We start from the raw sequence: 13745 nt of genomic DNA, 5'->3' as shown, positions 1-13745 counted from the left end.
ATGACGGGCATGACGAGAAGATTGTTTCCATCGCCGTTCCTCCAAAACCAGCTTTTATTTGCTGCTCTAATTTGAAGTTCCAGGAGTTTCCATTGATAACGTATTGGCTTGTGAAGCAGCCAGTTAGCCATTTCTAAAATATTTTAAAGAAAAAGTGGCTTGGGAAGCTAAAATACATAGGAGCAATACTACTGGACATGCTGTTGGTTGGTGTTTTAGCCCGTGCAGAATTGGCTGTGCCCCCAAAAATGGCAACAAGGAAAACCATGGATGTTAGCTGCTGTGGTAGAGCTGAGACGGTTTCCACTGTGTGTATAAAGTATATTTGGTGTTTGAATGATAAGAATAGTATACATTTATTTGTGAATTTGAGCTACTAGCAGGTGGTTGTGGTCCCTAATCTCTGTAAATTGATTTGTTTAAAATGTGCAAAATTAAAGTAGAAAGGGACTAAATGTATGTAAGTGTACAGGTATGTAATACTTGTACACGATTAAGAACATTTAATCCATAGATAGTTTAATTAACAATAATTTTATAGGTTTTAATTTTAAAACCATTACAAATAACTTTGACACAAACAGGAGATTAGTGAATGTCTGAATGGTTGCCAGAAAGTTTCTTCCTCCAGCCACGAAGTATCAAGTGTTTATAAAGTAACATAACAGGTTTCATACAAACGAAGCAGGAAGCGTTTTTACAGTAAAGGACATGTGACACACACTAACAATAAAAACTCAATATTAGACCTGCAAGCTTTGCTACACCTAGAAATGTGATACATTCTGCACAGCAGACTAAACCCAGCCCTTTAGACAGAAACACCTTACAGGTGGAAACTTCCTGTAAGGTGAATGACAGAAGTCACATTCGGTGTAGCCCAAGGGTCAATCCCTGGACCCCTCCTATTTAATATCTATATGCTACCACTAGCTCAGGTTATAACAGGAAGTAAGAATAGCTACCATAACTACGCAGATGATACACAGCTCTACATCACGATGTCAGCAGTGACTCTGAAACAATCCAGTCTCTGAACAGATCAATGTGTGGATGTGCCATAACTTTCTCCAAATGAACAGAAAAAAAACTCTTGAGTTATTATCTTTGGACCACAAAAGGAACGAGTCACCGAACAGATTCAGTTATTACAGCTACAAACTAGAGATCAGATCAGCTGAACATTCAGAGTCACATAAAGACGGTTACAAAATGGGCCTTCTGTCACTTGAAGAACATTTCCAGGATTAAATGACTAATGTCCCAGCTAGGTGGAGAAACTCATCCATGCGTTTATCTTCAGTCGCATCGATTTGTGCAACAGCGTCTTCACAGGTCTGCCTTAAAAAGAAAATCAATCCTCCAGCTGCACCTGATCCAGAACACAAATCTAGAACAAACTTCCAGAAAACTGCAAAACAGCCGAAACACTGAGTTCCTTTAAATCTAGACCAGGGGTGTCAAACTCATTTTCATTTTGGGCCAAATCAAAAATCTGAATGTTCTTAAAGGGGCGGTTATACCAGAATCTACTGATAAAACCCATTAAACTGTTAAAAATGGCCGTTCCTCCAGGATTATGTGATTGTGTTTTTTTTGCAATAAAAATCACAGATTTTGTGGTGCTATTTTAGAAATATTAAGACATTTTTACAATATTTGCGCAAATGTATGAAGTTAAATGTGACTTTTTATTAATCGCCGTATCGGTCACAGACTATAACCTGACATCAAGTACAGCTGAGGCAGCAGTCATTTAAACTCAAAGTGTTTGGCCAATTTTGAGAAAAAAATTCAGTAAAATCAGAAAAAAGGTGGAGATCTGATGATTTTGTGTGAATTTTGCAGATTTGTGAAAAACTGGAGGGAATTATTCATGTAATCTAGAAACTAGAGGGCCACATAAAAAGCTACGGCGGGCCAGATTTGGCCCCCGGGCCTCGAGTTTGATCTAGACTAAATAGTCACCTGTTTAGTTTCTTTTGACTCATAATAAATGAAATATTAATCAACATATCTGATGTGTACTGATGATTTTAAAGATGGCACTTGACAAAATACAGCGTCTTTTACTGTGTGTGACGTGTTTATGTTTTTATGACGTAAAGCACTTTGTTGCTAAAATGTGCTATTCTAATAAAATGACTGACTAAGCAAACATAAAACAGTTTTCTTTGACCCAAAACTTTAAATGCACTGTAGCAACTTTAATATGCAACAATAGAACAGTTCCAAGACGGCAAAAGATTATAAACCAGATATCTTATTCCAGTTTCTTCCACAAAATATTTTTCTTAAAGTGGGCCTAACATGTACTCCTCAATCTTTAATTGGAAAAAAAGAACAAAATGGAACGTTAAAGCAGAACCACCACTTTCTCAGTAGGATGGAGTTGCAAAGCTGTGATAATCAAACGCCAAAAACACCAAAACAAAACAGATCCGCAGCGACTCCTAAAGTCAGCAATTAGAGAGTTTTAATGTTTCTTATTCAGCTGCAATGATGAATAAACCACAGCTTCATGTCAGCGCTCGCCAACAACTATAAAAACTCTACTTACTCACCTGCAACGAAGACAAACAGAAATTAAACATTACTGGTAGAGAGACAGATGGACTAAAGTCCAAACCCAAATGCCTGTTGGATTCAACCGGCCCCAAATGCAACACGAGTTTTTCTAATGGCTGACATGGAGACCAGGAGTTCAACACTGAGGGTTTTCCAAATGGTTGCCTTTCTATGGTGCATTCAGGTACAACTGGCAACATAACCAGTCAGTCTATTTTCTAAAATCCTACAAAAAAGGCGATAAAATAAAGTTATTTTAAGAGTATTTCTAATTCCTTAGTTTATTTTGAACATTATTGGAACATGAGAAAGTATAAAGAAATAGAAAAATAGAATAAGGTCAACAATCAACAGAGATTTCAACTTAAATCCCACTCCAAAAACTCAACATCCTTTTCATTTTAACCTTTTTGTTTCAACGTTGAGTTAAAAAAATATTATTTTTAGGCGGTAACGATAAAAGTGTCAAAAATAACTATTTATTCCCTCTTTTTTAGGTGACATACGGGGTTCCTCGGGGATCCAGTATTGGACCTTATTTATTTTTTATATAGTCTTTTAGGCCCAAGTAACAAAAGCACCTTGAATAACCCTGTCGCAATAAGCAATTAATCAATTAGTGGCATGTTAGAAAATAATAAGCTCGATAATTTCCATTCTGAAGATTAAGTTTTTTGAAGGGCAATTTTGCTCCAAGTGAAAAAGTCAAAAGAAAAAACTGTTATTGCTGCTACGTCAGAGTCCTGATAAGGTTTGCTTTGCATATCTTATCACTAAACTTCCCTCCAACATCTTGAAGCCAGGAAACCAGCGAGAGCAAGAAAAATGTGCGTTACACGACTGGAGCTGCACAGATGACCAAAACTTCTCCTTTTTCATCTCAGCTGGGATTGACAGGTGACCGGCTGGTTGGGAAATCTAAAATCTGACCTTATTTCCAAACAGTAAACACACCATGTCTCAATTCTGTGTATTTTCAGAGCAGATCAGGTGAGAAAACGTTAAGTCAGGTGAAGCACTAAACTGTAACTAACTACTCAATCATCTTAGCAAGACATGTCTGGTTTATTCAGGCTGTAAGGAAGCAAAACAGAGCAAAGCTTCAGCAGATAACATGAAGGCTGGAAAAATTTTTTTAAAAATCGGTCTACATTTTGAAGTATGCAAAAGAAAAATGAGATGTGATTATTGATTATTTCAGTTTGGTTATAAATGCCTCTATCCACAAAATCTGTAGAATTTTTAAGCATTTTATGACCAACTTTCAGCTGTTTTCAAGAAAGTATTGTTTTATAAACACCGTTAAATTTTCAATGTATCTGAAAGGTAACTAATTATTTTATTTATAAATCAGCAAGTTGCAGATTTACAAAATTGTTAATTGGACATATTCCACAAACACCTCTAACTTTGATACGAACATAATTAGCTTTTTTTTTATATATATAATGAAATGAAAATATACCATAACACCAAACACTCAGTTACTTTGACAATAGTCCAGCTTAAAAACAATTAGGATTTTACACTGAAACCAGAATGCTGTCTGAGCGCCCCCTGCCGTCTGACATCATGCATTACCTCTTAAATATGTATAAAATATAACAGAAAACAAAAACTGAAGCCCAAAACAGATGCTGTGAACATTAAGGCTTCTTTTAGTTTGTTTTGTTTTTAATCTGGAGCTGTCTCTTTAGTTATTCCTCCTCATAATTATTTACTTTAAATGAAAATAAGGAAAATCAGAAACAGCATTGCCCTCTTTTAAACCATAAAGCAGCACAAGGAAATGATCAAATCCGCTTTCACCTTATAAAAACAAGCAATCGCAAGCAGAAAAACTGCAAATATCAGGTTTAAGAGGTGAAAAAGTACAGAATAAACCCGGTTTCAGAGCTGGCGCCTTGCTACAGTTGCATTCATTAGTCGGTTAGCTTTCATGCTGTAAACCACAGCAAAGACAACACTCTCAAACCAGCTGCAGCTACAAATATTTCTAAGACTGCGTCGCGTTTTCCAAAGCAAACAGGCTCCAATAAAAAACTCTCTCTGGTTTTATATTTGATAGAGAGAAGCAGTCAGCTAACTAGCATCGCTGCTAGCTAGCTGACCAGCGCTCGTAACTAGCCACCAGTTAGCCGGGAAAAATGAAAAACAGCTAAAAACTATGAATTATATCGCCTCGTGATGCTCGGCTAAACATCTGTATGTTTTTATGAGCGGCTAAAGGTGGACACAGCTTCAGGGGTAGTGACAAGGACCGGGAACGTGTATAACTAAGCCCCGCTGGTTAGCCCAGCAACACGCCAGCGGTGGTCATTCATGTTCCGGGGCACAGCATCTTCCTGCACATTCAGTTGTCCTCCGGGTCCAGCACAAAAGCACAAGACTGCGAGCTGGCAGCGAGCAGCTCACGGTGAAACTACAACCAGACACCGGCCGTCTGCTCGCCTACAGACCGAGTCCCCGGCCGTAGGGAGGGAGTTCGGTCCTCCGGCCGCAGGAAAAGAGCAGCGAAGTGGGACGAGTTTAGCGTAGAAAGAGCTCTGATACTCACCTCGGTTTCTACCGAAGCCATGGTGCCTGGACGTTGGCTCCGCCCACACCGGTGACGTCACGTTTATTGATTCGCAATCAGCGACACCACACCTTAGATGAGACACATCAAACAGCAATGATGTCTTTCATTAGTCAGAAATAAACAGTAACTTGTTACCTGTACTCAGGTACATTTACTAGAGTAATGGAGTATTTTTACTACGCTGTACTTTCCACTTTTACTTGAGTAATTTCATTGTGAAGTATTTTTACTCTTAATTGAGTTAATTTTATGGATTTTTGCACCCACTGAATGAAATACAAACATGTTTTGACCAAAAATTCACAGATCTGCAGTTTTTGTTGAAGTTCCATAAGTTCTTTTATTGAGAAAAACTGATTTGGAAACTTTGTTTTTGTCTGATTTTGCTATTTTTTGTTACTTATTTGAATTATTGTCATTTTGATCCTTAAAATACCAAAATTTCCACTTATATATTTTTGGTCTGTCCGATTATGTAACTTTTAAATATTAAATGATTGATAATTTGAGTCATTTCTTTGATGGCTACGTTTTACATTTACTTGAATAAAAATATGTTGAAGTAGTGCTACTCTTTCTCCAGTATACTTTTTGCCTACTATGCCTCTCAACATCAGAAAGAGGAAAACATAAACTGCAAATTCTAATATTTCAAATGCTAAAATGAAGTGTCAAAACTTAGTAGCAACAGCCATCAAAAAGTTTATTTTGCTTTCGACATATGGGAATTAGTAGCCAATGGAAACCAGTAACACTTGAAACTAAGAACAAATTAAAATTGTTAAAAAACTAAAGTCTATGAAACTAACATTTTGAAATTGATACTGGGATACATCCGTTAACAATATTCAGGTTTTTATTGTATTTATTATGATTTATTTGACTTTTCAAACGCTTCTGATAGAAGAACATAGCTTGTCTATAAACAAGAGGTCTCACTTTAACATAAATTGTAGGTGTGTCTATATTTCATTCGATTGTGTTGAAAAGATTGTCGTTCATTCAATGAAGTTACTCGTAGTATCCAGAAATTTTTACTCAAGCAAGAGCAGCGACACCTCATAATAATAATAATAATAATATTAGTAAAGGTAATCGGTACGGAGGGGTAAAACTACTCCTAAAAGTTATTTTTCAAATAATTACCCTAGTAAATGTAACTAAGTAAATACATTTGGTTACTGTTCACCTCTGCTCATTTTATTAGCTAGGAATATTGTAGGAGGAATCTTGTTTATAATAGTAAATATATATATCAAGTTAAACATTCCATTCCAGATGGTGGCGCTAATGCACCAGAACGTTCCTTGCTAACCGCCATTACCAGAGAAGAAGAAGTAGTACAGGATCACCCGCCATGCAGGAGCGCTTCAGTTGAGTTTTCACGTTTAAACCGCCTCTGTTTGCTATTTTACATGCAGTCAGCTGCAGTTAAACGTTAAAAACAATCAGTTTAACTGAACGTAGCGGCGGGAATCTCGCTAAAAGCCGCCATGGCCCAACAAGCCGCGGCTCTTCAGACCTACAACAACGAGCTTGTGAAATGTAAGTCGCTGCTTTTACACGTTAACCGCCTGGATGGACGTTTTCTGGTTTTAAAGCGGGTCGTCATGTTGTTTCGGTTCAAAATCTGCTCCCCGTAAACCGCGTAACAGTAAAATGATCCGTTTTAACAGGGCGTACTTTTATAAAATAACTCTTTAACGACTTTAGTTGTAAAAACAAAGATTTAAATTGGGTGTAAACCTGTTAACAGCACAGTGGAATCAGATTAACGCTCACAGGTTGGGATATAAAGTTAAAACCAGCTTCTAACTCTCTGCACTGCACGTTGATGTAGATTTAATTTAACTGTAACTTTTATTCACTTTTCTGAACCATCCATCCTCACCTGTGAGGTAGAAAAGCCAGGATGAAATCCTCCGTGCCTCACATAATCTGTTTAAGGTCTTGCAGTCTGAGGACGGTTCGTCTGAGATTATGTTTAGGCTGAAGTTTTAAATATAGCTCCTTTTTCATGTTAAAGGTTGTGGTGAACAAAACCTGTGTCATAAAAACGTGAAAGGAAGTTTAAATTTTATTTGCAGTAATGATAAAACCATCAATCTTTCGCGACAACCTAGAGTTGCACCGATCAGCTGGATCGGAATCGGCCGATTTTTTTCTTGATCAGCTCTCATTGCTACGATGGAGTATTATTATTAAAAAATGTTTCTTATATTGTTATGATTTTAAAACTCTTTTGCTCGTATTGTGACAAGTTGCTGTCGTACAACTGTAAGTTTTTGTAACTTCTTATCATTTTTTCTCAAAATATTCTGACTTTTGTCGTACAACTTTATTCTCGTTTTATCTTGACTTTATTCTGGAATTGTTGCAACTTTTTTCTTGTATTTTTACGACTTTATTCTGATATTATCTTGAGTTACTGTCAAACATTTTTTTCTCTTATTACGAGATGATTATTTTTCTTGCTTGCTTTATGACTTTATTCTGGTAATATGAGTTTGTTCTCATGTTATCACACCTTTTTTTTCTTGTATCAATACAACTTATTTTCATATAATTTTGTTTTAAACCAATATGCTAGGATTTTAAAACACCTCCTCTCATCAAAGTATCCTAGCAGGTCATTTTTCGACGGTTCTTTTAAGAACGGCCTTCTCTTCTGTCTCGTCAGGTATCGAGGACCTGTGCTCGAAGCGGGACGAGCTGAACCGCCAGATCCGGCTGGAGGAAAACGAGAAGGAGCGACTCCAGCACGACATCCGGGTTCTCTCCGAGAAGCTAAGCCGGGTCAACGAGAGCATGGCGCATAGACTGACCACCAGGGCCAACCTGGACCGCACCATCGCAGAGACAGAGGCTGCATACGCCAAGGTATTCATGTTAGCTTAGCATCATGACGCCACTGTATTCATGTTAGCTTAGCATCATGACGCCACGGTATTTATGTTAGCTTAGCATCATGACACCAAGGTATTCATGTTAGCTTAATAATATAATGCCAAGGTATTCATGTTAGTTTAGCATTATGACACCAAGGTATTCATGTTAGCTTAGCATCCTGACGCCAAGGTATTCATGTTAGCTTAGCATCTTGACGCCAAGGTATTCATGTTAGTTTAGCATTATGACACCAAGGTATTCATGTTAGCTTAGCATCTTGACGCCAAGGTATTCATGTTAGCTTAGCATCATTGAGGGTCTTATTGCAGGTAGTTGTTACAAACAGTACGGGAGAGTTTTTGTTTCAAAAACTGCAAATTCGTGTAGGGCTATGGATATCGCAATTCAAGAATTTTATGTCAGTTGGCATCGATACTTGATTTCGATAATTATTGATTAGTTTTTTGTTTTAAATATCTGAAATATTACCAAACTGCCGGCTGCTTTATCCAGTTTCCTCCACAAGCTGTTTTTTTTTTGTTGCATTTGTTTAAGCAGTTTTCAGGTGCAGTGAGGAAACTTGAAACTGCTTCTGCGTCAGTTGCTTAGCAGGTCGTTGCTAGGCAACCACAATTGGGGAGGGCGGGTGGGGACTTGAAACTGCTTCTTACCCAGAAGGTTGTTGCTAGGCAACCAGACAGTGAGTGAGTCAGTTGATTCCACCAACTTTAATATTGAATATTCCAAATATTAAATATTTTATCAGATGTATTATCTATTGATATTGATTACATGTCTGTTGGTTTTTTATTTTAATTGCAAAATTGTGTTTTGTTTTTGTTTACAAATTTTTGCATACATTTGCAATGGAAACATGACCAAACTAATACCAGTGGGGAAAATAAGTTTTTAAGTTTTTTCCCTTTTTATGAAAACTTTCTATGAGAAAAACCTCAACCAGAGTTTCCACAACCTTATAAAGCTTTAAATTAATTCTTATCCGACTTGTTATTGCTGAACTCCCTTTGTCCTCTGGCTAATTTCTGAAAACAGAAACTCCTGAACTGGTCTGACTGGGAAAACATCAGGAAGCCATGAGGCTCTGGTTAATGATCTCCTTCTAGCAAAAACAAGCAACACAATAAATATTTAAGATTAGACACTGAGTTTTATCGCCATGGCAACAGATGATGAATGCCACTCAGCTCCTGGTGCGTTAAAGGGAAGTTAGATGATCCAGGAAGAAAAGATGGCCGAATTTTGTCTAAAGAAGTTCTTTTTTCTTAAAAAGCTTTTAAAATAAATGCCAAAACAGTAAATATAAAATGAAAATTTATTAAGAATATATGTAGTAAATGAACTTAGTTATTGAGGAAACTATCATAAATTAAGTATAAATCTGAATGATTTCTTTCTACTCATATGCTTAAATATTTTTTGATAATGAAGCTGACTGCACAAGATGTAAAATTTAAATTATAATTCTCTATAATAAATATTCTGTTAACGCTTCTTCTTCCACTAAACCTTTCTTTTAAACACCCAAACACATGGTGTAGGATTCAAAATGGGTATTACAACAGACAGAAAATGTATTTTCAAAATAATTAGAAAATGCAAGTATGAATCAAAATTACCCTTTAATTCTTACAGTTTTCCTTCCACTTAACTTTCCACTTACATGCTTGGATATAGAACTCTGCGCAGCTTCTTTAGCAGCGACTTTTTTTAACAGAAACATAAATTGAATTTTCTTCATTTTTCTACCAAAAATCCCTGAAATGAACAGAAACATTGGAATAAATGATGTGAGGAAATGTTCTGGTTTTATTTAACCTGCTTTCGTTGTTTCTCCTCTGCAGATCCTGGAGAGTTCCCAGTCTCTACTGAGTGTCCTGAAACAGGAAGCAGGAAACCTCAACAAATCCCCAGAGCAGTGGAAAAACTAGCACCAAGAAAAACACTCTGTACTCTGCTGGACTCTGTTTTTGCACTTTTAAACCCACTTTTCTGTGTTCATTTTAATAATATATTTGTGTTTTTTTCTCCTTTTAAAGCAATAAATGTTTGACTTTTAGTCGTACATCTTCAGTCAGTCATTCACAGCACATCTTTTAGTTCAGGTTGTTTATTTATTCAGCTTTTATTATACAAGTACAACATTTTTTTGTTGTTTTTTCAGCTTACAGTAAGCAAATGGAGAGTTACAGACAGGAAGTGAATAAAGGATGAACCAGGAAGTGAGGCGTTTGGTTTCAGACGGAGAGCAGGAAGATCTGGATGGATCATCAACATGAGCCACGCCTCCACAGCAGCCAAATAAAAAAAAAAAATCATGACCCTTGAACTTTCACACCTTTACAACCTGGATTTTAGCAAAAGTGAGAACACTTCTGCTAAGGCGCTAATAGGAAAGCTAATTTTCGGTTTAGCTTCTCTAAGCTAACCTCTAGCGCTCTTAGAGACTCCTAATATTTATTCAGGTAAATAAATACTAAAGTGCTGCTTTGTAAACTTTCAGTTGAATAAAATTAGACATTTCAGTCCAGAACACACTTGAGCTAATTTTTGGGTTTTGCTAACCTCTTATCTTCCCTTTATTAATATTCAAATCGCTAATTTCCTTGAACTTTTGCTTGAATAAAGCTTGACATCTGCAGTGCCGGAGACACTTGAGCTAATCTGCTAACAGCAGAGCTAACTTTGTTTTCTGGTTTAAGTGTTTTTTGCTAACCTTTAGCGCTTTTAGTTTCTCCTAAATAAATTTGGATGAATCCTGAAGTGCTAATGTTGTAAACTTTCAGTTGAATAAAGTCTGACATCTGGACACACTTAAGCTAATATGCTAGTAGCAAAGGTAATTTTTCCTATGTTGTTTTTGCAACATGAAAACCTTTAGCACACTTAGCTTCCCTAACATGTTGTGCAACTAACACACGTTTGGTAACAACATGGCTGAATTCAGTTCTTTAGCACTACATACAGTTTTGTTTCGCTTTAGCATTAGTGGAACTAATGTTTATTATTAGTGCTTTACTTTTAGTGCAAATAACATTTTATTTTGAGGTAAGAGAGTAAGTTGGATTTACTGCAAATGCACACCACACTTATCAGATTTAACTTCCCAACTATACACTCACTATCTGTGTTGGTTTGTCACATAAAATCTCAATGAAATACACTGGCAGTGAACTTTACTCCGATGCCTCTAAATAAAATCAACCACAACCAATTATCTTATTAAAAATTTAAATCATCCCAAATGATTAGGATTAATTTACTGTGATTTGCCAAATAATTTCACAGTTTTGATGCTAAAACTATTAGAATTGTGCATTGTTTTAATAATTAAATGACTTCTGAAGGTTTAAAACATAAATATCAACGTTTTTACACAAAGTTCAGTTTAACTGCATAGAGTAGTACATTATGAAACAGAAGAAAAATATATCTGAAAAGTGTGGTGTGCATTTGTATTCACCCTACTTTTACTCAAATATCCCTAAATAAACCAATGTACCTTCAAGGTAACTTAATATTCAGAATTATTTAGAATTTAAATGAATAAAGCCATTCTGCAGAGATTTGTACCTCATAATTATAAACCCTATTGAATTTGTTTTAAAGTTGAAAAGACTTAAAATTTTAACATTTCTATTCTACATAATCAGCTTCCTAATCATTTTAAAAAGGTCTTAATCTGAAGTTTTGCAGGCCTTCTGAAAAATCTTGAAGGATTTTTCATTTGATCATCTTCAGTCCAGTGAAATAAGTTCAATAAGGCAACAAATGAAGGACAAAAGTAGAAATTTGAGGAAATGATTGAATTCCCTGTAAATAAACTGCATCACTTTAAAACCATCCAAGCAAAGGCTTTTTGTCCCTTCCTTCTTTCCTTTCAAACCCACAAACCTAAACCATTGATTTCCAGTTTATTTGTCTTTATTTTCATGACTTATGGAGATAAATGTCTATAAAAAGGCCCAATATTTTCTTTGGTTCTGATTTCCATTTGGATCAGCTGACCCTGATTACAATAAGGAGACATGCTAATGGATATTTATTGGCAGTGGTGGGCACACTAAATGCTAATGTGCTAGTAGCAGAGCTAACTTTGAAAACATTTAGCATACTTAGCTTCCTCTGATTTAAATTCTAAAGTGCTAATTTATCTCTCTGTTTTATAAACTTTCAAATGAATAAAGTTTGATATCGCCATAATATCGACTTAGATTTTCACCTTTTGCTAAACAACATGTTGGTGTAGCGCATTAGCATTAGCCTCTGGTAAATTCCTTGTGGGTGTAGTGCTGTAGCACTAGCTTCTACTAAGCATTATGTTATTGTAGCACTTTAGCATTACCTTATGCTAAACTCCTTGTTGGTACAGCGCTTTAGCATTAGCTTACGCTAATTTCTTCTTGGTGTAGTGCAAGTTTTTGCTAAATTTTATATTAGTGTGGTGCTTTGATATTGGCTTCTACTAAACATGCTGTTGTAGCACTTTAGCACTAGCTTCTGCTGAATCTTTTGTTGGTGTAGCAATTTAGCATTAGCTTCTGCTAAATTCCAGGTTAATAAAGCGCTATAACATCAGCAGAAGCAATGTTTACCACCAGTGATTTGGGATTAGCGCAACTTTTGGGTTAGTTGTGTCCACCGCTGTGTCTGGGGTCATACAGAAGCAGATATTTAGTGGGTAACAAGCATCGTGTTCCTTGCCAATCATGGCGGGTTGCTGCTTTTCTGTACCAGAAACATCTGGTTATAAAACATCCAGAACCAGAAAACTCCAAAACAACCATCAGTACAAATAAACTTGGGGCTAATTTGGGCCTGCTGCGGAGCCGTGGATGTGTAGTCACAGTGACGAGGCCGACAATCATGAGACTTTAATACAAGGCTGCGACAAACATTTAAAAACAGAAGCAAGCATGGCAAAAATCGGCAGTGCATTCCTCCGGTTCGGCTGGACAGTTTCACTTCAAAACGGCGTCCTTCTGTTTTTTACCGGTACAAAAGTACCGCTTAGTTTTCACAGGATTAGCGGTTCAACCCTCCGGTTCGGCTTGGTGCTCTGCGAATTTCCTCCATCGCTTGTTTTTATGACTCATCAGGTGCAAAACGCAGCGCAAGAACAAAAGAATGACAGTGCAAAGACATTCAGCATCAAAGACCCCAGGAATTTAAAAAAACAATAATCCAGCTTCCAGGACTGAAAATGTTCAGTGATTGTGGAGGAAAAGTTCGGGAATACTGGTGGAGGGACGAGTGTGAGGCCAGCACAGCAACACTTTAATCAGTTGGCGCAATAATGAGGTCAAGAAAAACATAATCATCTCGTATAAAAACAAAATCTTAAAAACAAAATTCAGGCATAAACAAAGCCGATTTCTCAATCCATTTGTTCCCACTAGGCATGGGCTGGCTAATAAAAAAGTTTAAAGAGTTAAACTGTTTACTGTGTTTTGATGCCTCGTTGGATCAGCCTGTTCTTGCTCAGAACATCAATTATAGAAACTCTCTTTTTTTTCTCTTATTAAAGACATCATTTTCTATCGACTTTGGGGTTCCTCAGGGCTCCATTCTTGGCCCATCAGTTTTTTTAAGCTACTCACACTTCTATGGATTTACAGAGACAATAGGAAAAAATAAATCAGACATTTTAACCCCTCGCTGGTTAAAGTAACTTTAAATTAAGAACTCA

At 36.5% G+C, this 13745-nt stretch overlaps 3 protein-coding genes and 1 long non-coding RNA gene across 4 annotated transcripts in view; 2 read left to right on the top strand and 2 right to left on the bottom strand.

Annotated features, from left to right (window-relative positions):
* The window catches only part of ehmt1b (euchromatic histone-lysine N-methyltransferase 1b), a 35400-nt gene extending 30192 nt beyond the window's left edge, over positions 1–5208 (bottom strand). The window contains exon 1 of the mRNA XM_028025822.1: positions 5126–5208. Within this exon, the coding sequence (XP_027881623.1) occupies positions 5126–5146 (21 nt within the window). The 5' untranslated portion in view covers positions 5147–5208. The remainder of the gene's footprint in view (positions 1–5125) is intronic.
* Positions 1–13745, top strand: part of LOC114149750 (protein NLRC5-like) — a 1536511-nt gene that overhangs the window by 242525 nt on the left and 1280241 nt on the right. The window lies entirely within an intron of this gene.
* Positions 1–13745, bottom strand: part of LOC114149825 (uncharacterized) — a 461125-nt gene that overhangs the window by 182135 nt on the left and 265245 nt on the right. The gene's annotated exons all lie outside the window — the stretch shown is intronic.
* ssna1 (Sjogren syndrome nuclear autoantigen 1) lies at positions 6461–13288 on the top strand. Its single transcript, XM_028025933.1, has 3 exons — positions 6461–6694; positions 7830–8029; positions 9901–13288. The coding sequence occupies exons 1-3, from the start codon at positions 6643–6645 to the stop codon at positions 9985–9987; spliced, it is 339 nt and encodes a 112-aa protein (XP_027881734.1). The 5' UTR covers positions 6461–6642; the 3' UTR covers positions 9988–13288.

The sequence above is a fragment of the Xiphophorus couchianus genome, chromosome 8, assembly GCF_001444195.1.
Source record: "Xiphophorus couchianus chromosome 8, X_couchianus-1.0, whole genome shotgun sequence".
NCBI classification, from domain to species: domain Eukaryota; kingdom Metazoa; phylum Chordata; class Actinopteri; order Cyprinodontiformes; family Poeciliidae; genus Xiphophorus; species Xiphophorus couchianus.
The sequence above is the reverse complement of the archived record's forward strand: the minus strand, read 5'-3'. Positions and strand labels throughout refer to the sequence as shown.

What these genes read in the sequence shown, in the direction of transcription:
- ssna1 (XM_028025933.1), top strand. Translation starts at nt 6,643, where the DNA reads ATGGCCCAACAAGCCGCGGCTCTTCAGACCTACAACAACGAGCTTGTG. An exon ending in CAACAACGAGCTTGTGAAAT is followed by an intron (nt 6,695 to 7,829) that starts GTAAGTCGCTGC and finishes CTGTCTCGTCAG; the next exon opens with GTATCGAGGACCTGTGCTCG. An exon ending in CAGAGGCTGCATACGCCAAG is followed by an intron (nt 8,030 to 9,900) that starts GTATTCATGTTA and finishes TCTCCTCTGCAG; the next exon opens with ATCCTGGAGAGTTCCCAGTC.